At 50.7% G+C, this 22,219-nt stretch overlaps 1 protein-coding gene across 2 annotated transcripts in view; it reads left to right on the top strand.

Moving 5' to 3' along the window:
* PCSK6 (proprotein convertase subtilisin/kexin type 6) overlaps positions 1-22,219 on the top strand; it is a 131,268-nt gene that overhangs the window by 51,262 nt on the left and 57,787 nt on the right. For both annotated transcript variants that reach the window (XM_045824937.1, XM_045824936.1), the window contains exon 7: positions 18,270-18,442. In XM_045824937.1, the coding sequence (XP_045680893.1) occupies positions 18,270-18,442 (173 nt within the window). The remainder of the gene's footprint in view (positions 1-18,269; positions 18,443-22,219) is intronic.

Genomic DNA, 22,219 nt, shown 5'->3' with positions numbered 1-22,219 from the left:
TTGTGAGTCACGCTTCCCATGCCCGGATGGGGCTTCGCCGCAGAGCGCCCCGAGTCTCCCTGTCCCCCTGTCCCCCACCCGAGCCTGGCAGTGTGACAGCTCGCGCTGGCAGACTGTCACCGGGCGCCCTGCTGAGCCGGTTAGGTGCACATGGCTGACCCGGGGACTGTGCAGGTGTGCGCTGGGGTGTGAACGGTCCTCAGCGGGCCCATCTGAGCTCAGGCTCCCCTGGGACCGTCTCTCAGCTGGAAGTCGCTCGTGTGCACTCCGGTGGCCGTGCCGGGGGGGCCCCCTGCCCAGGACATGGCCTTCGCTGCTGCTCTGCCCTTGCGGGCTGGCGGTAGCCCCTCGGCTGTACTAGGCGCAGGGCACAGTGGGGAGGTGGGGCCAGGGGCTCCCTGGGCCAGCCGCTCTTTGGAGAACTTGAGTTCTGAAAAGCAATTCCCCAGCTTGGATGTCACTGGAACGCTGCCTGCCCTTTCCCTTGGAAATCTCCGAAGTGGCTGGGATGTGTCGTTCTGTGGCAGCGTGAGCCGCCGGGGGTGTGTCTGCCCTACAGAGCCAATGAGGAGAGCCTGTCACGTGGCCATGCATCTCATTAAAGTTCTTTTCCATGGAGATGTGTATGTTCCCCCTGGGGCTCCCTGTGAACAAAGCCGCCCAAGAAGTCTCCCTGTGAGCTGCAGGGCCAGGCTGACCCGGGGACCCGTCTCATTCCCACCACCCGCTGGCTGTGTGTCCTTGGGCAACCAACACAATGTCTCTGAGCCTGGGTTCCTTCCCCCATCTGGGAAGGATGGCAACGATGCCGCTGCCTCCCCAGATCTGTTGTGACGACGAAGTCGTTTGTCGTTTGCGAAAGCATGAACTCAGGGCTAAGTCTGCAGGGCCCTCTGAGCCGCCCTGCCCCCGCTGCTGAAACTCTCAGAGGCAAACTACAAACAACATTGCTCTGAGTGAGAAGTGGACCCCCACGTTGGGGTTGTCTGAGCCTTGCTCCCCAAAGTCCCTGGCCGGGCAGCGGTGACATCACCGGGGAGCTGTTAGAAAGGCAGGCTCCCCAGACCCACTGAGTCAGAATCTGCTTTATAACAAGATCCCCAGGGAGCGTGGCAACCGCTGGCAGTCTGCCAGTGCTGGAGTAGAGGGAGTCCCGAAACTGCAGAGCCTCCTGAGAAGGCGCATGGTGAACATGGCGTGTTCTCGCCAGATTTGCTGCACGCTCACTACAGGATTGTCCACCCAAGTTTCCCAGGTCCCTGGAAGAGGAATCTCTTTTAAAATTAATGCATTGCATATATTTGAGCATGAACTGCACGCGCCCTACTGTGCTGGCCACCGAGGGGAAGAAGGAAGGGGCCACAGGCACCATTTGGGGCCTCTGGGAGCTCAGCACATCCTCAAAGGGTGCTGACAGGAGAGAGTAGAGGACCAAGTGCTGAAAGGACAGAGGCAGACGGGGAGTGGCAGGCGGGACAGGCCCACAGTGAGGGCTCGTGATTTTGACACGGGAGGGTGCAGCTGGGAATGGAGGACGGGCTGGACACACAGTAGCAGCCTGCCCCACAGGGACAGGGACCACGGGTGGGGCTGGCCACGGAGAGGCAAGTGTGGAGGTTGAGGCTGGCTTGACCCAGGGAACCTGTGACAGCCACGTCCCCAAAGCTGCTGTGCCCAGCGTCTTCCCCTCCACAGAGGGAGTCACCCCTCTGAGCCCCTCCCCCCACCACCTGGGGCAGGGTGACCCTTAGTGTAACACAGCACACAGCGGAGAATTTCTCTGATGAGTTCCTGGAGCTGACCAGGAGCCAACCCTTGGTATATTTATTTATTTATTATTATTATTTTTAAATTTATTTTTAGAAAGAGGGGAAGGGAAGGAGAGAGGAAGAGAAACATCATGTGTGGTTGCCTCTCACATGGTCCCTACTAGGGACCTAGCCTGCAACCCAGGCATGTGCCCTGACTGGGAATCGAACTGGCGACCCTTTGGTTCACAGCCCGTGCTCAATCCACTGAGCTACACCAGCCAGGGCAGTATATTTATTTTTAAGTAGTTGCTCAGGAGATTGAAGGGCATATCCTCACTTACCTAGTCTATCTGGGTAATAGATGCATGTGTCATGTATGAACCTGAAACAGAGTATTCAAGTCCACCCTCACACTCATCCTTTGCGCCGTTGTGTTTGCAGGGTTACTCGCATGTTGCAAACCTACAATGCATCCCTGTCCTTGCTTTAAACAGTGGACTTTTTAAATGAAGAGAAATACTCTTGCCTGCACAGTTCCCATTCCCAGTGCTCTTGGGTACTTTCGAGCTTCGATTTCCATCTGCTTTCCATTTTTCTTTCGGTCTGAAAATCTCTTCTAGTGTTTCTTGAAGTGCAGGTATGCTGGTAAGAAATGATCCCAGCTTTTATATCAATGTGCCTTTATTTTATCTTTATTTTGAGAGACATTTTGCTGGACATGAATTCAAGTGTGGCATGTGTTTTTTTCCCAGCACCTTAAAAATGTTTTCCATTGTCTCCTGGCAGTCATTGTTTCCGGCAACGAGTCAGATGTCCTTCTTACTTGTTCCCCTTTATATGATGTGACTGTCTCTCTGCCTGCTCTTCTAACATGTTTTTAAAATCTGGCCTTTGGTTGACTTTCTTCATACTTATCCAGTTTGAGGTTTGTTGTGCCTCCTACTGTGTTGTTCTTTTTTGTTTCTCTAAATGAAATTTGGAAACATTTCTGTCAATATCTCTTCAAATATTTTTTTTCTCTCTTTGGGCACCAATTATAGTTGTTAGCTACGGAGGCTGTAATATTTACTTTTTTAGATCCTTTTTTTTCTCTGTGTGATTTGTATTGCACTTCAGGCTCACTGATCCTTTATTATTTTGTTGTTTCCAATCTGTTAATTTTATCCATTGGTTTTTTTAAACTTTCAGATACTGTGATTTTTTTTTTTGTCCTATGATTTCCATTTGGTTCTTTTCTGCTGTTTCCAAATCTTTCCTGAGGTTCCCTTTCTCTTCACTCAATATAGCTGTCTTTCATTTTAGGCTCTGTAACATATTTATGAGTTATATTAAAATATTTTGCAGTAGTTCCAATATCTATGTCATTTGTAGGTATGTTTCTATTTTTTTCTTTTTACAGTGGGTCACATACTCTTTTTCCTTTGCATATGTCTAGTAATTTTTTATTATACACTAGCCATTGTTATGCTACATGTAGAGACTCTGGATTCTGTTATCTGTGAGTACTATCGAGTTTTGTTCTAGCAGTCAGTTCAATTTTGAGCTTTCAGGGGCTTGATTATTCATTTTTAATGATCTCTTTCTGGCTTGTCCTTTGCCTTATGGAAAATCCTTCAGTGCAAGCACATAGCCTTTATTCTTAGGTCATCGCCCTACTGGCATTTCAATGGAAAGAATGACGTGTTCACCAAGATCTCTCACTCGGTGAGACTCAGACTCCGAATTGACTGAAATACCTGCCCAGCTCATTCAGCCTCCAGCGATTCTTTTCCTCCCGGACTTCTCAGACTCTTGCCCAAACTCGTTTAGTTCATGGGTCAACCAAGTGTTTGGGGGAGTGTCTGTGTCCCCTTCTGCGACTCTCTTCCTCCTGGGATTTCTCTCCCTTTCCAGCTGCTCTGCCAGTCCTAAAACCCGCCCCATGCCTCCCCAGGAGAATAAGGCTGCACGTTCCTACTCGAGTTCTGGCCTCTCAGTACCAGGCAAAACAAGGAGTTCCCTCAGAGGAAAACCATGGGTTCTCCAATCATACCCAGTGTGGTTCCTTTCTTTCAAGAACAGAATCCCCTACCTGCTTATACCTTCTTCCAATTGCTTCCCAATGATCTTACAAAGGTGTGTTTTTTTAAAAAAACTTTTTAAAATTGACATTTTGTCCAGAGTTCATAAACTACCATCTTTAGAAGAGTTAGCATGATAGAAGCCACTCTGCCATTATTAGGACTAAAACTCGTGGCTTACATTCCTTTGGTGTATTTGTTATCTGTTCCTGCGGAACTGTTATTCCAAAACGCAGCTGCTGAAAACAAGAAGCATTTGTCACTTGGCCCCGGCAGTGGCTCAGCTGAGGGGTTCTGGCTCAAGGTCATGGATGAGGCAGCTGTCAAGCTGTTGGGCGTGGCTGTCCTCTGACTCAGCCTGAGTGGGGCAGAGGATCAGCTTCCAAGATGGGTCAGCTGTTTGGCTGTTGGCTGGAGGCCTTGGCATGGTGAGGACCATGAGAACCAGTGCATGGGGTGCTTGGGGGTCCCCCATAACACGAGAGCTAATTTCCCTCGTTACAGGCAAGTTCAAGAGCGAGCACAGGAGCACACAGCAATGTTTTTATGGCCTGGTTTGCGAAGTCACAAACTATCACCTCAGTCAGACTCCCGTTTTCTCGGAAATGGATTATTCCGTCTAACACACACTCAAGGGAGAGAGAAGTTAGGCTGCACCTTCTGAACCGAAGGGTTTTGGAGAAGTTGTGGGAGTGGTTTAAAATCCACCACCAATGGGCTGCGGAAAACCTGACTGTCTATTTATGCAATGGGAGTAATCATTTTCTACCAGCCTTTCTTGGTACCATTGCATGTGTTGTATGTTCTGTCACATAAAATGATGAAATCAGACGAAAGCAGTACTGGTTCTGCACCCGGTACCAAATTAGAGGTTTAAGGGAACTCTAAAATATGTGTCATGTTTTTTTATCGAAGTTCAGAAGAGTACAAGGAAGAACGTGGAGCCATCTAGAACATAGAACCATCTAGAACGTAGAACCATCTAGAACGTAGAACCATCTAGGTCCTGGTGCAAACAGGACTGACCAGTTCTGACTGTCTGTGAGAAAACAGGACTCACCTGAGGCCTCTGTGTCTTCACAAAACACTATGTCACAGGAGTGTCCAACCTGCGGCCTGCGGACCGCATGCAGCCCAGGGTGGCAAAGTGGCCCAACACAAAATCGCAAATTACTTAAAACATGGTGAGATTTTTCGGTGATTACATGTTGCAATCTATGGAACGTGTGGCCCAAGACAACTGTTCTTCTTCCAGTGTGGCCCAGAGGTGCCCCAAGGTTGGGCACCCCGACACCCTGCCGTTGCCCCCATTTTGCAGATGAGGGCCAGGGCGGTGAAGTAACTTGCCCGGCATCAAACCAGATGGACTCCAGGTCCCATTTCTTAACCTTTACGCTCGCAGAAATCTTTAAACCATATCCACAGATGGCTGGCTGGCTGGCTGGCTGGCTGGATATTATTTTATGAACATTTGATCATACTCAGCTTGTTTTTAGTAAAAACACATTGTCTAATTCCAGGAAAACTTAAGAGAAGCTAACTCCAACTGTGTAATTGCTGAACTTCAGATGTAATTTCATGTTTCATTTTATTCACGGGTTTCACGTTTCGTTTCTGGCTCAATTTGCTTGATTTATGTGAGCCCAACAGAAGCAACATCCATTGAAAGGGATGCATTGCTGAATTTCACATAAATATTTCATTCTGATGAGGTGGGGTTTTTTTTTCACATATTCTTTTAAGATTATCTTTAAAATAAAAGTCCTGGGCTTATAAAAAACCTTGAGGAGGCCAGGGTGACTGCATTGTTGGATTTTGTTTTGAATATGTTTCCCATGCTAGGTAATTAGCACCTGAGTGTCCTCTCGCCTCTTCATGCCTGCACCTGAGTCCCAGCCTCTCCCTCTGTGTGCTTGCTGTCACCTTGTTGGGGTTCAGGATGGACCGTGGGCCGCAGCGATGCTGAGAGTCGCTCTGTCTGGACTCTCCATCCCTGCAGCACAGCCTTTTCATCCTTGGACCGTTTATGTGGACTCGCCCCTTCACTCGCTGGAGTACATCCCTCGGTAACTTTTTCAAGGAAGGCTGACGGGTCCTGTATTCTCTGAGTTCTTTCCGAAAGTCCAAAGGCTGCCTTCACACCTGCAGGACACCTGTGTCGTCTGGTACAGTCTTACAGAGCCGGGTAACCCCTCCGCCCTCTGGATTCAGTGCTGCTCGGAAAAGCCTGAGGCCAGCCCGATTTCGGTCCCGTATCTGTGACGTGACTTTTTGGCTCGAATAGAATCGTCCCTTTATTGTTCAAGTCCGATAGCTTTGCTGGGCCACCTCTGGGGGAGCCTTCTTTTGGAACTGCTGGGATTCAGTACACTTGAAATTATCTTTTTTTTTTTAATTTCAGGCAAATTTTCTTCTGAACTTTTTTTCTTTGGTGTTTAGCTATTGTGGCTGTGAATAGTTATGATTCCATGTCCCATTCTATTCTTCCTATATCTCTCACCACTGAGAGATATATTAGATTTCTATTTCATGACTTCTAGAACCCTTTTGAATCCTATTTACCTTTGGGGTTTGTTTGGGTTTTGTTTTGTTTTTCCATTTGATTTTCCCTCAATTCTTCTCAAGCCTGCCCTGCGCGTCTCTGACAGCTTGTCCAATGGGGCTTTTATTCCTAAAATTGTTCGATTGTTTTTCCCCTTAGGAAGAACACACCTTGGGTCTCTCTTCACTGAACCCTTGCACCTCTTCTGAGCTCTTGCTCCAGAGAGAATTCGTACCTTCACTAAACTTTGGGCTTTATGGAGAAACGTTTGTTTATCCTTCTCACCATTTTCTAGGCCTTGGCATGCCCCTTTCCCCCCTCATTTCTTGCAGCATCTTTGGGTAGGGTATCATGCTAGTCACTCTCTGGCTGTGATCAGCCACCGGCCCGAGAGGAGGCAGGACCTTGCTCTCTAAGACAGGAAGACGCGGAGACCCACGGGGCGGAGGAGCAGGCGAGTGAGCTGGGCCACAGGCACCTTGAACTTGGTGCGTGGGCCTGGAGTTTTCTTTTCTGCCAGTTCACTAGCTCTGAGAGATTTCCTCCCCCTGACCTGGTGAATTAGCGTTCATTCATTCATTGCACGCTGGCCACGTGGGGCGGGGCAGAGATGCCTGCCCCTCACCGGGTCTCCTCCGACAAACCCTGCGCCCCCCCAAAAAAAACTGCCTGTTCTTAGAAAGATGGCGCGTCTGCATAATTCCTGGTGAGAACTCCCCATTTCTAAAATCATGGACACTTAGGCGGCTTTCCTTTTCATTTTTTGTTTGTATTTTTGCTGTAAAAGCAATGGAGCGCAGCAAAGAAATAAAGTCTCCCAAACACATACCCAATCCCATGGCCCTGGGGTGCACGACCTGCTTTGTGCAGAAGTGATTACAGAAACACGGCCACCCTTGTCCTTTTCAGAGAGGACAGTGGGCTACACCTATGGGTTTTAATGCAAGTCCCGTTCATGTTAGGGAACTTTCATTTTTTTGTAAGTTTGAGAGCTGTCCACTGTTGATTTGTACCCCTTTACTAGATAGTTCAATAAACATCTATTTTAAATTGTTTATGGTGACAGCTGTGTGAACTTCTCTTTATGCCCCCTGGGTATAAAGCCCAAGATAATAAATCCATCCTCTCTTCTTTCCTCCGAAAACTCGGTTTTAGAAGCATAGCCCATCTTAAAACTTTTATGGTTTTGTCTTTTGTGTTTAGCTATTTAATCCACATGGAATTTGTTACTGTGAATGATGTGAAGGAGAAATCCAAGTTTATTTTCCCCCAGATGACTAGTGATTTCCACACGCAACCTTATCACATACTAATCCCCCTATGTATACGGGATCCTGCATCACGTCTCATTAGCCTGCTGTGTTTCAGCCCTAAGCAGTAACTCACTCTTAAATATGACAGCTTAAGAGGGGGGTTTTTTTGGTTCGGATAAAGTGATAGGACAAATTTCCTCTTCTGGTTCTTTTTCAAACATTTCTTGGCTCTTCGAGCTCATTGTTTCTTTCAGATGAACTTGAGAATCTGCTTGTCAAGTTCCGTAAAAATTCCCTTTGGGGTTTTGATGGGGGTTGCATGGAAATTATAGATTAATCGGGGCGAATGGACACCTTTACAATATTGAGCCTTCTCACTCGGGAACATGGTTATGTTTTTATTTCTTGAGGTCTTCTCTGACATCATTTTTAAAAGTTTTCTTACTGTCTTCATACCGACCGTATACATTTCTTCTTAGGTTTATACCTAGCTTGATTTTTTTAAAGATTAGATTTCTAATTGATTGTTATTGAGATGGATGTGGGAAAACTATTGATTTTTATGTGTTGGTGTTTTTTGTTTTTGTTTTGTATCTAGCCACCTGAATGAATTCTGTAGGTGCTATTATTTTTTTTATCTCCTGCCTTTTCTAGGCAGGTGTAAGTAAAAGCTATCTGTAAATCTAATGGTGGGTTTTATCTCTTCAATCTTAATAACTCTTTTTTCTTTCTCATGACTATATCAGTATCGAGGGATTCTTGATGAATATGAGATAGTGGTGATTTATTGGTTTTGTTATTTTTTTCTGACTTCCACAGTCACATTTTCATACTATTGGCCGATGTGTTTGGTAGGTTCCCTATATTATCCTTTATTAAATTAAGGGCATTTTAATACTCCTGGATCACCGAGAGGTTTGATGTTGAATCGTATTACATGCTTTTAAAAAACATCTGTGGAGATGAGGATATTATTTTTCAATTTTACTATTTAATCTGTTCCATGCAATAAATCACAACGATCGTTTCCTAGCATCTGCAATTGTGTTCCTCCATGCTTGGGACACATTCTGTTTGGTTAAGAGTTTTATTCTTTTAATACCTTGCTGCTTTCAGGTGTTAATAGTTGATGTGTGGTTTTGCATCTTTTTGTGGGAAGCCGGATGGAACTACACAGTTGCTGTGCTTGTATGCTGTCTGAGTTCCGTTTGGGTATCAGAATTATGCTGGTTTTTAGACTGGGGCAGGAAACTGTCTTTTGCTGTGCTCTGAAACAGTTCCTGTTTTTAAAAATATTGGCGGAGCTGATTAATCAAGCTGACCAGACGTGGTGACCCTTTCAAAGGTTCGATCTTTTCAGGTTTTGTATTTCTCCTGGAGTGAATTTTGGTAGTTTAGTTTTCCTATAAGATCATCCATGTGTCCAGATTTTCAAATACATGACATAGGAATTTCACATCACATTCTACTAATTAAAAATCTCTATCTGCCATATTTATACCTATAATTGTTCCCAATCTTTTCTTTTAAAGATTTTATTTATTTATTTTTAGAGAGAGGGGAAGGGAAGCAGAAAGAGAGGGAGAGAAACATCAATGTGTGGTTGCCTCTCACGTGCCCCCAACTGGGGACCAGGCCTGCAACCCAGGCACGTGCCCTGACTGGGAATTGAACCGCTGACTCTTTGGTTTGCAGGCCTGCACTCAATCCCCTGAGCCACACCAGCCAGGCCATTGTTCCTAATCTTATTTGTGGTATCTTTTCTTTTGACCTTGATCAGACGAATGAAAAGTTGGCTCTCTCCTAAAAATTGGTTTTTAAAAGAACTATATTTTTTTGGTTTTGATGGTTCTTTTATTTTCTAGTTCATGTATTTCTACTGTTTTTTTTAATTAATTCCTTTAGCTTGTAAATTTTGATTATTGTTCTTCTTTCATGGCCCCTTGAATAGAATGCTTAGTTCTTTACTTGCAGCCTTTGATGATGCTCTCTAATAAGAAAACAAATGTTTTCTAAATTTTCCTCTCGTCACTCATCTCTGGCTTAATTATAGTGTTCTTATTGTTACTCACTTCTGGATAATTATTTTCAGCCTTGAGTTTTTCTCTTATGAGGAATTTCAAATTTGTTCCAACTGGACAGATTTTTTTGTTTTTTTGTTTTTTTGGCATTCCCTTTGTTGCTCATTTTTAACTTACTACATCAGGACCAGCGCCTGTGTTCTGTGTAATATCTGTCTTTTCAGAGTTGCTGAGAATTTCTCTGTGGTCCAACTCATGTTCAATGTTGGTAATTATCCCAATGCGTGTGTGAAGAGCCTTTTTGATTCTGTGCTTCTTGAGAACAAAAAGCGACATAAATTCCACCAGAGGCTGCCGCTTGGGGCACGCAGGCCACACATGTGATCCACGGGACCCACACAAGTGTTACTTTTTAAAAAAAACTTGAGCAAACACTTACAAAGGAAGAGATTTTATGTAAAAGTATGGATTTGGAGTTTCTCTTGAAACCTTTGTGTTGATAAACAGCGTTGCATGGCGTGGACTTGCCACAGTGGATTTCAAGTGTCCACCACCCACGGAAGGGCTCCTGGGTTGTTTCTCTTTGGGGACTCTTACAAGTAAAGAGCCTAGAAGCATTCTTGAATAGGTTTTCATGGGACCGTAAGTCCTCATTTCTTTGGGATAAATGTCCAGGAGTGCCATGACTGGGTATAATCATCACGTTTATTTTTTAAGAAACTGGCAAATTGTTTTTCAGAGCAGCTTTATAGTCTCAGTAGCAATGTCTGGGGGATCCATTTTCTTTGCATAGTTGCGAGCATTTGGTATTATCACTGTTTTTTGTTTGTTTGTTTGTTTGTTTGTTTTTAGCTATTTGATACATACGTAGTGATAGCCCATTAATTGGCATTCCCTGAAGGTCGGTGATGTTTGATATCTGCTCATGGGCTTATTTGGCTTCTGTGTACCCTCTTCAGCAAACTGTCTCGTCATGCCTTTTGCTTACTTTCTAAACAAGGTGTTTGATTTTTAACCATTGGGTGTTGAGCGTTCCGTATATATATTCTAGCTGCTCATCCTTCAGATAATTATCTTGCTTGTGAATATTTGCTCCCACTCTGTAGCTGGTCTTTTCATCCTCTGTGACAGGTCATTTTGCAGAGTAAAAGAGTTCAATTTTGATGAAACCCAATTTATCAATTTTTCCTTTCATGGATCATGCTTTTTGTTTGTTTGTTTCCATCTAAGAATTTTTGCCTTGTCTTAGATTCTAAAGATGTTCTATTTTTGTCTAAAAGTTCTGTAGTTTTGTTTTACATTTTGAGAGATCCACTTTGAGTTAATTTGTTGATTTGAGAGAAAGACAGAGAGAGAGAGAGACAGAGAAACATCGAAGTGAGAGAGAAACACCCATTGGTTGCGTCCTGTACGTGCCCCGATGGGAGACTGAACCTGCAGGCCTGGTATGTGCCCTGACCAGGAATCGAACTCACAGCCTTTTGGCGCACGGGATGACACTCAAACCAACTGAACCACCCGGCCAAGGCAAATATTACAATTTTGGCTTCCATGGTCAAACATAATTCTGAAAATTCAAGAGGAGAAGGAAAGCCTCTTGCAGCTGTAGGTCTGCGTGTCTTGCCAGCCTTGGGCAGAGACTAGCCACTATTTCTTCTAGTCCTTCTCCAGTCCTCTCCTCTTCCCCTCTCCATCTGGAACTCAGTGACACGATCTTTCATCAGCTTCCCACAAGTCTCTGAGACCCACTTCCTTTCTACTGAGACGTTGCTGTCATTGTTTTAGATTTTTTTAGTTTCTTTTCTCCCAGGTGTTGAGATCAAGCGATTTCTACTGTGCTATCTCTCGGCTCACTCTTCCTCTCCTCTGTTCCCCGCATCCTGCTGTTGGGCCCCCTTGCTGACCTGTTGCCTGCCTTGTCCCTCCGCAGTCGTAGAGCTTTGGTGCTGGGACCTAGTGGTGACAGGTGGGGACTGCGGCCGCCGAGCCTGTGAGCAGGAACAGAAGCCAAAAGGAAGGCCCTGTGGGGGCATGTGTCTTTTCTTCCCTTGACCAAACTGATACTCCTTCTGAACATAATTTGTCCTTGATTCTCTTTCTCGGCCTCCGACTGTGGGAATGACACAGGAAGGCAGAGAGAAAGGTAGTGGTCTTCTCCCTTTAACTTTTCTTTTCTTACTCTGTTAACCTTTGTTTTTTTAAGTCCTCACCTGAGGGCATGCTTATTGACTTTAGAAAGAGAAAGAAGGGAAGCCCTAGCTGGTGTGGCTCAGTGGATTGAGTGCCGTCCTGCAAACCAAAGGGTCGCCAGTTCGATTCCCAGTCAGGGCACATGCCTGGGTTGCAGGCCAGGTCTCCAGTAGGGGGCGCATGAGAGGCAACCACATACTGATGTTTCTCTCCCTCTCTTTCTCCCTCCCTTCTCTGTCTAAAAATAAATAAATAAAATCTTTAAATAAAAGAGAGGCAGGGCTGTTAACCTTTTTTTTTTTTTAATGTAATGCCCTGTGATGTGTCTCCCCTCTTACCCATCTGCTTCTAGTTGGCGCTGGTGGGGGATGGCTCTCCCACTTGGCTGCGTCCACCAAGCCATCAGCTCACCATTGCCATCATCATCATCATCAGCAGGCTCACCAAGACAGAGATCCATTCCTTCTTGGCGCCTCCAGAAGTGTTCAGGCCCCTGTCACACTGCAGGCTGCGGGTGTGAGCCTGGCTGCCGCCTCCGGTCCTCCCAGCTTCTGGCCTCCACCCGCATCCCCGTGAGGCAGGCTCTCTGGGGAGCCAGGTGTCCACACGACCTGAATAGAACATGCTGTGTCCAGCCCCCTGGGGCTGGACCACCCGCCGCCCACGGGGCAGGCGAAGGAGGCCCTCTCCCCTCTAGCTTCAGAAGATGCCTAGTTTTCGACAACTTCTGCAGCTGTGCAGGTGCTTAGCGAGATTCAGACATAATTCCTCGGGCAGGACAGGTGTTACCTAGCTTCTTCGAGGGACAGACAGGTCCCGAGGCTGCTGGGAGCAGGCGGTGGAGCAGCAGGGCCACTGGAGGCTTCCAGGCAGGACCCGCCCTCCCTGGGCCCGGCGGGGCGGGCGCTTTGAGGCAGAAAAACCCCCTCGGTGAGGCCGCACGAAGTCCGTGCATCTTCGCAGCCCGAGGTTTATTCTGTTCCTGGGGAGAAAACCCGCAACCCCGTCAGGCATCTATCTCTGCAGGGTTTTGCTTCACACTTTGATGGGCACTGAGTCATGTTTCCCCTTTCACCAGCATGAAGCTGTTAAGCACGTCACAGCGAAGCTCACCCAGGCCCGCAGATGAGCTCGTTACGCTCATTCGGAGTCCCAGGCTGCAGTCTGGTTAGCGAGTCTGTTCAGCAGCGGAGGCCTGGGAGCGCTTTCAGGGGACAGGGGAAGCCACAGATGCGTCTTCCCAGGCCTCGGGTGCATTTGTGGCTGCAGTGGGAGTTCAAGTGCCAAGTGCGCTGGGAGGTTTAGGGACATGGAGTGAATGTGGGCAGCTACAGAATTAGGGGCCCGGCACTCTCAGGGAACTGAAGTTCCCCTGTCACCCCCACATCATCCTCAAAGGCCCCCGCCTGCTGGGTCTGAGCTTCCTCGGGTTCAGGAGGAGCCCCGGGGGTAAGAGCAGATGGGCGAGCCTCAGCGGCAGCCCCTTCGCCCCGTGTCTGCCAGTGGCCACGCCCTCCCCCAGGTCTCCCGACTGCAGCCGCCCCCCAGAGGACCAGAGACACCGGCTCTCACGTGCCACAGGGCTGCACTCCTGAGATTGTCCTCGCAAACACTGAATAGGGGGCGGCCTTGCTCCTGGTCCGATGGGCTGGGAGCACATTCAATGTTAAGTCACAAGCTCACAGGTGGCCTTTGTTCGAGGCGGGGCTGCTGTCTTCCTTTCACGGTGGTGTGGTCGTTCTTTCCGCCATCCTCTCGTCTCTTTCAGGGGCCAGCTCAGGCCTGTGCTCGCCCAGTCCGTCACAAGGGCACGTCCTCCCGGGGTCCCGGCTGTCCCCACATGCGGGGTGTGCATATGCCGGCTGTTCTCCGCGCCGCCCCACGCTGCCCGCTGTCACTGACCCCTGGGTGCCTCACTGTCGCTGCCCGGCCCCTGCTGCCTGGCGGGGGAGACCATGACTATCAGTCTAGACTTCAAAACTCTGGATCCTTCTTCCTGAGGCTCTTTCAGTCTGTACCGTTCTGTGCCAGATCAGCAGCACCCGCTCAGGAAGGCGCGTCCTGGTTGAAAATACACTTCCCGCGCGGGCTGCAAACCAACGTGTCGCAGGTTCAATTCCCAGTCAGGGCACATGCCTGGGTTGCAGGCCACGGCCCCCAGCAACTGCACATTGATGTCTCTCTCTCTCTCTTTCTCCCTCCCTTCCCTCTCTAAAAATAAATAAATAAATAAGTTTTTAAAAGTATGTGAAAATGTACCCAGAAAAAAAAATCAATTCTCTAAAAAAAAAAAAGAAAATACACTTTCCATGATTGTTTATTTAGGTCTGGCAAGGCCACCCGATCAGGAGATGCTGGCGTGGAACAGAGTTTGTGACGGGGTTCCCGAGGAGGGGCCACGCCGAGCCGTCAGGGGCCACACAGGGCAGCCCCGGGGCAGCTAGGAGGCAGAGGGAGCGAGAGAGCCAGTGGGCTGAAGCCTTTGTGTGGCGTCTGTGGGAAGGAACCGGCAGGGCAGGTTGGGCGGGTGTGGGCTGGCCAGTCAGAAAGCTCTCAGGGCTCCGGCTGTAGGGCCTGCCCCTCGCTGTCTGGTGCCTGGCCCTGGCGGGCAGGGCAGCAGGGTGAGGAGGACAGAGAGAGGGTGGTCCTGGGTATGAGAGCCCCCATGAAGGAGTCCCGTGGGGTGTGGGCTTGGGGTTGGTTGGTTTGCCCACGAAAAGAGCAAAGACAGGAGTTGTTTGGGATCTTAAGAAATTGGCCTCCTCTGGGGTGTGGGGGTGTCCGTCCCCCAGAGCGAGCTAGGCAGGCCCCACGATGTCAAAGCATCAGAAAACAGAAGGTAAAAGACATGGTCAGTGCAAGACCCTCCCTGGCGCGGGCCTCGCCCCGTGGACCCAGGGTCCTCGGCGGGACACGGCCAGGAGCTCACGGGCCACCCCTGGCCCCGGCCGCACCCCCAGGCTGCAGGGACATGGAACGGCCCCCGAGCCCTGCGTGTGCCCAAGGTGCCTGGCACGTGCCCTGACATCTTCCAGACCACCCACTGCTGCCTGGCGTGTACAGTCCGAGCTTGTCTCTCTTGGGCATTTTTAGGGGTCCGGGAGCCCTGCCACTGTCCTCCCCAGTAGTGAGGAACCTTTCAGGCCTGATAGCATTTCTCAGCAACTTTTGAAAACTCCCTTGGCCCCAAGCGGCTGCTGGCAGAATGGAGTATACTGTACAGTGTTAGTGGGGAAACAAAACAAAACAAAACAAAACAGTCCCATCCTCTGTGGATTCACTGCAATAAACTCAGGATTAATGAGCAGATGTGTTGGGAGGGTCTATCTGTCACACTCAGGAAGCCACAATCTAATTCCACTTGCCACCGTTCATCGCTCTTGCCTTTCCCTTCATTTGCTGAAGGCAAAACACATTACTTCTTGATAAACGAACAGGGGCCCTGCTGGGCGCCTCCCCTGCCTGCCGTCCTGCAGATGTGAGCCGCCCGGCCACCAGCCGACTTTCCGTGTTGGGGGGTGTGTGTGTGCATGCACACACATGTAGACATACACACGCACGCATGTGTGCTCGTGTGTTCCTGATTGTGCACATGTATGTGTTTGTGCATGTGCGTGTGCTCCTGATTATGCACATGTGTGCATGTGCACACGTGTGAGTGGGCTTGCACATGTGCACACGTGTGTGTGTGAGTGTGCGTCATCTCGTTGCCTTTTTTTTTTTGCTTGCCCAATAGAAATTTATTTTCTCTCAGTTCTGGAGGCTAGAAGTCCAAGATCAAGGTGTCGGCAGGTTTGGTTTCTTCTGCGGCTTCTGCCCTTGGCTTGCAGGTGGCTGCCTCTCTCTGTGTCCTCACGTGGTCGTCCCTCGACCTGTGATTTTTCTGCGTCTGAATTTCCTCTTCTTACAAGGACACCAGTCATAGAGGATTGGGGCCCGACTGTATGGCCTCATTTCAGCTTCATTACCTCTGTGAAGAGCCTGTCCCCAAGCAGTGACACTCGGAATTCCCCGTTGCCCCTTACCGTGGCGCTTCCGCAGGGCATTTCCTGGGGAAATGTGTCGCTTCACAGGGCTGAGTGCATGCAGACGGGTCCTCCTGGCCACACACAAGCCTGTCGTTGGGAAGTCACACTCCAAATTGGGAGCAGGGGGAGGGGCAGAGAGAGACACAGGTCAGTGTGAGAAAAGTGTTGGCAGGTTTCTGAACATTACCTGGAGACTTGTAAAATCGTTCATTTAAGCAAGTCTTCCAAGGGCATTTAGAACATGACTGGGGCCCTGGCTGGGCTGGGTAGCTCAGCTGGTTAGAGCGTCATCCCAATAATACACCCAGGTGGTGGGTTCGATCCCAGGTCAGGGCACACATGAGAACCAACCCATGAATGCTTCAGTACGTGGAACAGCAGATCCATCTCTCTCCCTCCCCTCTCCTCTTTTTCTAAAATTAATAAATAAAAAAATTAAAAATGGAAAATAAACAGGGTTTGCTTCAGGCACTTTTATAGAAGAACCATCTATGGTTTCAAGTGAAACAGGCCTGGGTCAGCCCCCGTTCGCCAGCGGAAGGGTCTGTTGGGGGCCAGAAGTGCCGATGGCACCCCTGAGTCATTTGCCCAAAGACAGATCTGTCAGGCCCTGCAAAGCTCCACTGTCTTTCTGCTCAAGGCCCCTTCTACTACACGCCCACAGGCCCGTCTCCACTCTGGGGACCGGCCACCGTGAGCCCCGAACCCAGCCTGCCACAGCCGCCGTGAGCACGCTCACGACTAGCCATTCAATTGCCACCCGAATGATTTGTCCCGATTATTCTTGTCCCTCATTGTGGGTGATAAATGGGTCTTTTTTTTTTTAAGAAAAATTACTGTTTTTCTTCAATTTGGCATTTCCAGGGAGCCATTCATGTTTAAAGCTAATATTGGAACAGCAGGTTTTTACTGAAAATATTTGCCTTTTCTTTGTTGGCACCCCGTCCGTGTGGGAGAAGCTAGATGGCTCATGAAAACCCAAATACATGAGGCTCTTTTTTCTCTCACATCAGTCACTCTTTTTCCAAGAGGAAGGGCTGGTGAGAGGTGCTGGGACATCACTGGGGTCGTGTTTTTATGTAGTTTGGGGATGGCTTCTGGCATCACGGTTCTTCTTTTCTAAAATAGGCAACCCAGCCCTGGCTGGGTGGCTCCGTGGGTTGGAGCATCGGCCTGTCCACCAAGAGACTGCAGGTTCGATTCCCTGTCAGGGCACATGCCTAGGTTGCGGGTTCAGTCCCCAGTTGGGGTGCGTATGGGAGGCAACCAATGAATGTTTCTCTCTTACACCGATGTCTCTCTCTCCCTTTCTCTCTCTCTAAAACCCATAAACATGCCCTCAGGGGAGGATTAAACAATAAGAATGAGCATTAGCACCTCAGACTTGTGGGGAGAAGGCCTCGAATAGTGGGTTGCATTTCCCCACTAGAAGATCAGAGTTGATTTGGGCGACCTGGGTCTCCTGCCTCAGAAAGCCCTTTGCCCAGAATAAGGCGCTGGCCAAGCCTGCTTCTCCCACAGCACCCGGGCCAGGGCCTCAACGTCCACGGAGTCCTCTCAGCTACCCTGGCAGGTGGCTGAAAAACTGCCTGTTCCTGGGGGCGGGGGAGACCCCAACAGGGTGACAGTGGGTGTCTGAGCAGCCGTCTAGAGTGTCGATTCAGGGTGGGGGACAGATCTTTTCTGAGACTCGGGTCTCATTTTATAAGAATCCACAAGCATCTACAAGAATCCAAGCCAGGGGAGCTGGTGACTGCCATTGCCTCTGCTTCCGGGTGACTGTCCCGGAGCCCCCTCTCTGGGTCAGGCCCTGGGGCGGGCCACAGCTGCTGGATGCAGAGCGTGGTCTGTTGTAGAGGCCAACGCCGGGCACAGGGGCCGGGAGGAGAGTCCCCTGGCCGGGAGGCAGGCACTGGGTGAGGCTCATGGGACCCCACTCACCCTTTGCCTTTTGGGGTACTCCCAAGAAAGCCATGCACCCCAACTCCTAAAGACCCCTCCCTGCTGGGAGCCCAGGCAGAGATGACGCGACCCCTCTTCAGTAAGCCGAGGCGTGGTGTTCTGGGTTAATAGCTCCTCATGAGAGATTGGGGTGGAATAATGTTTTTAAAGCGAGCAAGAAGTAAACATAAACTCTGAGCAGCCAGGGCATCTGGAAATGGCCCCGAGTTCTGTTACAGGAGGGTCCTTTTTTAAACACCAGCGTGGCGTCGCGGTGCGGAGGGCACCGTTCAAACCCTCGATTTTCTGAGGAGCGTGGTTCTCTTCGTGGCCGGCGTGCGTGGACCCAGGAGAGAGGTGTCCAAGCGGCCGCCGGGCAAACCCCCGAGCGGTCTGGGGGTTCCGTGGCTGAGCCACCCCCCCCATTGGCTGACCATCTCTGCAGGCGCGAGCACGCACCCACCCAGCCTCCTCTGCTTCCAGGCATCCGCATGCTGGACGGGGACGTGACCGACGTGGTGGAGGCCAAGTCGCTGGGCATCCGCCCCAACTACATCGCCATCTACAGCGCCAGCTGGGGGCCGGACGACGACGGGAAGACGGTGGACGGGCCGGGCCAGCTGGCCAAGCAGGCCTTCGAGTACGGCATTAAAAAGGTGTGAGTGGCCCAGGGCTGCAGGGGAGCACTTGGGGCAGGGGAATAGTAAAAAAATAAATAAATAAAAATAAATAATAACAATGAAGCATCAGGACAACACAGACCAGAGCCCGAAAGGGTCCCGGGAAGTCCCGGCTGTGCCAGGACCAGGCTGAGGGAGAAGTCTGCCCCTCAGGGGCTCAGGGGAGTGGCTCAGAGCAGGAGCTGAGCACCCCAGCGGGTGCCAGCCGGGCCCCCCTGCCCCCAGACCGGACCCTGTGCCTTGGAGCCTGGCTGCTCCGGCTGAGGGTGGTGAGCAGGTGGGTGGCCTGCTGTTTGCAATGTGCAGGTGGCAGGCAGGGTGTCCTGGCCTTGGCTCAGCTGCCCAAAGAAATACTGAGCATGAAGCTTTCTGCATCTGTGGGGGCGGGGCGGGGACACTCCAAGCCAGCGCCCCCGAGCAGGAAGTCTAGTCGCGCTTGCTCCCCTCCCTGCCAGCAAGCAGCCCAATGCGGTTGGAATCTGAGGGGTGGAAGCTCAGCAGGGGCGCACACACACAGCAGACCTCCGAGGACTGCTTCCCCAGGGACAGGCCCAGGGGACACAGCAGAGGCTGGCGGCTTCCCCCAGGAGGCCTGCTGGCCCGGAGGCCCAGCCCCAGTCGCTCTGTGGCGTGACCCATTCCGGGTCCCTGTGAGTCAGAAAGGCTGGGCGAGCGGCAGCGGGGGCTGGCTACGACCCAGCTGTAACGAGCAGGGTGGCGAGGCGGATCTCTGGGCGAGGACAGCTTCTTGGACCGGACAGACGGAGCTGCGGTCAGCATCTAGGTGGCCCCGGGTGGCCCGACCAGCCCCAGCCCAGAGCATGAGGTGGGGCCCAGTGATGCTGGCGGGGGTTCGAGCAGGAAACCCAGGCATCCTTGGACAGCACGGAGACCTCTGACTCTGTCCTGTTGGGCACCGGGCTGAGGGGCCTGGGGTGGGAGGAGGGGGTGCGCCCATTTTACTAGGTATAGATGTTTAGACTTTTTAAAAAAAATTCTCATCTTATCGTGACCCATGCAGTGTGATTGAAATGTGGTTAATGCAGAGTTAATAAGTAAACCAAATAGTACGAGAGCGTTCGATTGAAGGGTGCCTTTCTCTTCCCTGCCTGTTTTCTAGTGGTGCCCCGCACAGGAGCAGTCTTTTAAGATTTTTTTTCATTTATTTTAGAGTGAAGGGAGGGAGAAAGAGACAGAGAGAAACATCGATCAGTTGCCTCTAGCACACCCCCTACTGGGGACCTGGCCCACAACCCAGGCACGTGTCCTGACCGGGAATCGAACCTGTGACCTTGAGCTTTGCAGGACGACGCCCAACCCACGGAGCCACATCAGTCAGGACAGACGAGCAATGTTTTAAAAATCTCGTCATGGTTTCCTTTTTCTAAATGATAGGATTTGACGGCTTTCCTGGGTGTATTGAGTTTGGTGGTTTTGTATTCATTTCCTGGTACAAGGGTTGCGCACTTAGCTCTTCGAATGTCCCCACCCCGGCGACGCCCCCCACCCTTCCAGGGCTCAGGCCTCTCACCACTGCGTCCTTCACCTCCCGGCCAGGGGCTGGCCCCGGGGGACGCCCGCCGTAGGATTCAGGCATCACCGAGTCAGCCGCTGCCCTCCAGGGGCTGCCAGACCCACACGTCGGGTCTTCCCCAGACTTGGCTCCCGCCACCCACTCCATCACTTGGGCCTCATGCTTGATGACAAGTGAAACCTCCGCAAACGGGGCTAATTGGAGCTGTGAGTTAGAGGTCCCGCCTTCTGCGTGGAACTTGCTGCTTCGAATGGTGTTGATGGTGCGTGTCTGTCACGCCTACGAGAGGGTGTCCAAAGACTCGAAAGCTCAGGACGGGGGGGCGGGGGGGGCCCTGTGTCCGGGAGAGGAGATGATTGTTTGCAGGTGATGGTCAGCATCCTCGGCCTCACGAGGTCTGTGCAGGCGGGACTCTGGGAAGTCTAGGGCGCAGTGAGGGGCTCTGTGCACTCAGAATTCTGAGCAACATCAGCTTCATCGAGCTATCAGGGGACGGAGGAGGTCGCAGAGGGGACCCTGCGGCTCCCTGACACTCTTGTCATGTTTTTTTGAGTTACTGAGGTTCTCTTCTCTTTTTTCCTTTCCTTTCCTCCTCTCTTCTCTTCTCTCTCTTTCTTGAGGTATCCTGAAGTAAAGTATGTCATATAGAGAGTCTTCCATCACCGCTGTCTGAAGTTGTTGCCGAAAATCCTCCTGGAAATTCGATGATCTCTATCCAAACCACCTCCCTCCATCTGTTTTTCCTCCTCAACGACCCATCTGTCACCTGAGGTCTTTTTCTAGAACACCTGTCGTCCTCGCAGGGAGAGGGTGACGCTTGGTGGCGGGAGAGACTTCACGGCCGTAATTTGGATGAAAGATCCGCTTCGTGTTGGTCTTTTGGAAGCTCTGAAATGTTGACCCTTCCAGCGTCATATCATCCAGAAGGGAAGATGAGCTCCGCGGTGGCCTTTGGCATTTTAGACCCTGGGTATCGAGAGTGGGCTCCAGAAGCAGCAGCCCCGGCACTGCCTGGGAGCTCGATAGAGATGCAGAGTTTCAGACCCGCCAGGAACGAGAGCCCCAGCGATTCCTATGCATGCTCCACAACAAGGGCCCTGCCCTGGCTGGGTGGCTCGGTTGGAGCATCGTCCCTACACCAAAAGGTTGTGGGTTCGATCCCCGGTCAGGGCACATACTTAGGTTGTGGGTTTGATCCCTGGTCAAGGTGCATACAGGAGGCAATCAATCGATGTCTCTCTCCCACATCAATGTTTCTTTCTCTCCCTTCCTCTCTCTCTAAAAGCCAATGAACATATCCTCAGGTGAGGATTTAAAAAAGAAAAAAAGAATGCGAGTGCTGTGTGAGTCCACTCTCTGTGCTGCTGCGCAGTCAGCTTGCCTGCCCCATCCTGCAAAGCGACACCTTCTATAAGTAGTTTGAAGTGGGGTGGGGACTTGGGGGGTGACAGTGTATTAGAGACGATGGTCATGGAATAAAGACAGGCTCCGATGGGTTAAATCCCTTTTCATTTGGATTTTAGTGGCTTTGAATGAGCTTCTGGTTCCTCTTTTTATGCAGGTAATTAAATACCCAGACACACCCATTTCCTTAGCGACTGGGGCCTTTCTTCCAGAATGTTGATCTTTTGGCTAACCGTGACTGACCTTTCTGTCTGTTGCACCCCGGACCGGCAGTTAGGTCAGGTCCACGCTGGCCATGGGGCCGGCAGGGTGCGTGCACTGCGGGGCTGGGCAAGCACGAGGGGCCTTCCTGCGGGCTCCGCTGGGGCCGGAGGAGACGTCGGGTTATGACAAACAGGCACAGAAGGGTGGAAGACTGAGCTCACTTGTTCTGCAACGTGGAGCAGCGTGGAGCTCCCAGAGCGGGCGGGTCCCCTCAGCCCAGGGGTGGCCTTGAACGCTGAGGGAGAGTGTGACGCGTCCCGTCAGCAGTAGGACGTCCCGTGGACTCCGAGGGCGTGGCAGAATGTTGTTGACAGTTTCCTTTCAGTCGGCCAGTTGTCAGGCATAAGTATCAATTTCCTGCTGCGTGTTTGGAAAGGAGGGTCGTTGGCAAGGGCACCGGCGTTACCAACCCTGTGGGGCTCCCTCCGTGCACAGGCGGGTGTCGGCCGCCCGTTCCGCAGCTGGCTGCGCCGCCCACCGGCCGGTCCAGCCACCGGAACCGAGTGGGTCTGGGATGAGCTCGTCTTCAGCGGGAGCCTGTGGCCGGGGTG

Source organism: Phyllostomus hastatus, unplaced genomic scaffold (genome assembly GCF_019186645.2).
Source record: "Phyllostomus hastatus isolate PE091 unplaced genomic scaffold, TTU_PhHast_1.1 phas_scaffold_555, whole genome shotgun sequence".
Classification (NCBI taxonomy): Eukaryota; Metazoa; Chordata; class Mammalia; order Chiroptera; family Phyllostomidae; genus Phyllostomus; species Phyllostomus hastatus.
The sequence above is the reverse complement of the archived record's forward strand: the minus strand, read 5'-3'. Positions and strand labels throughout refer to the sequence as shown.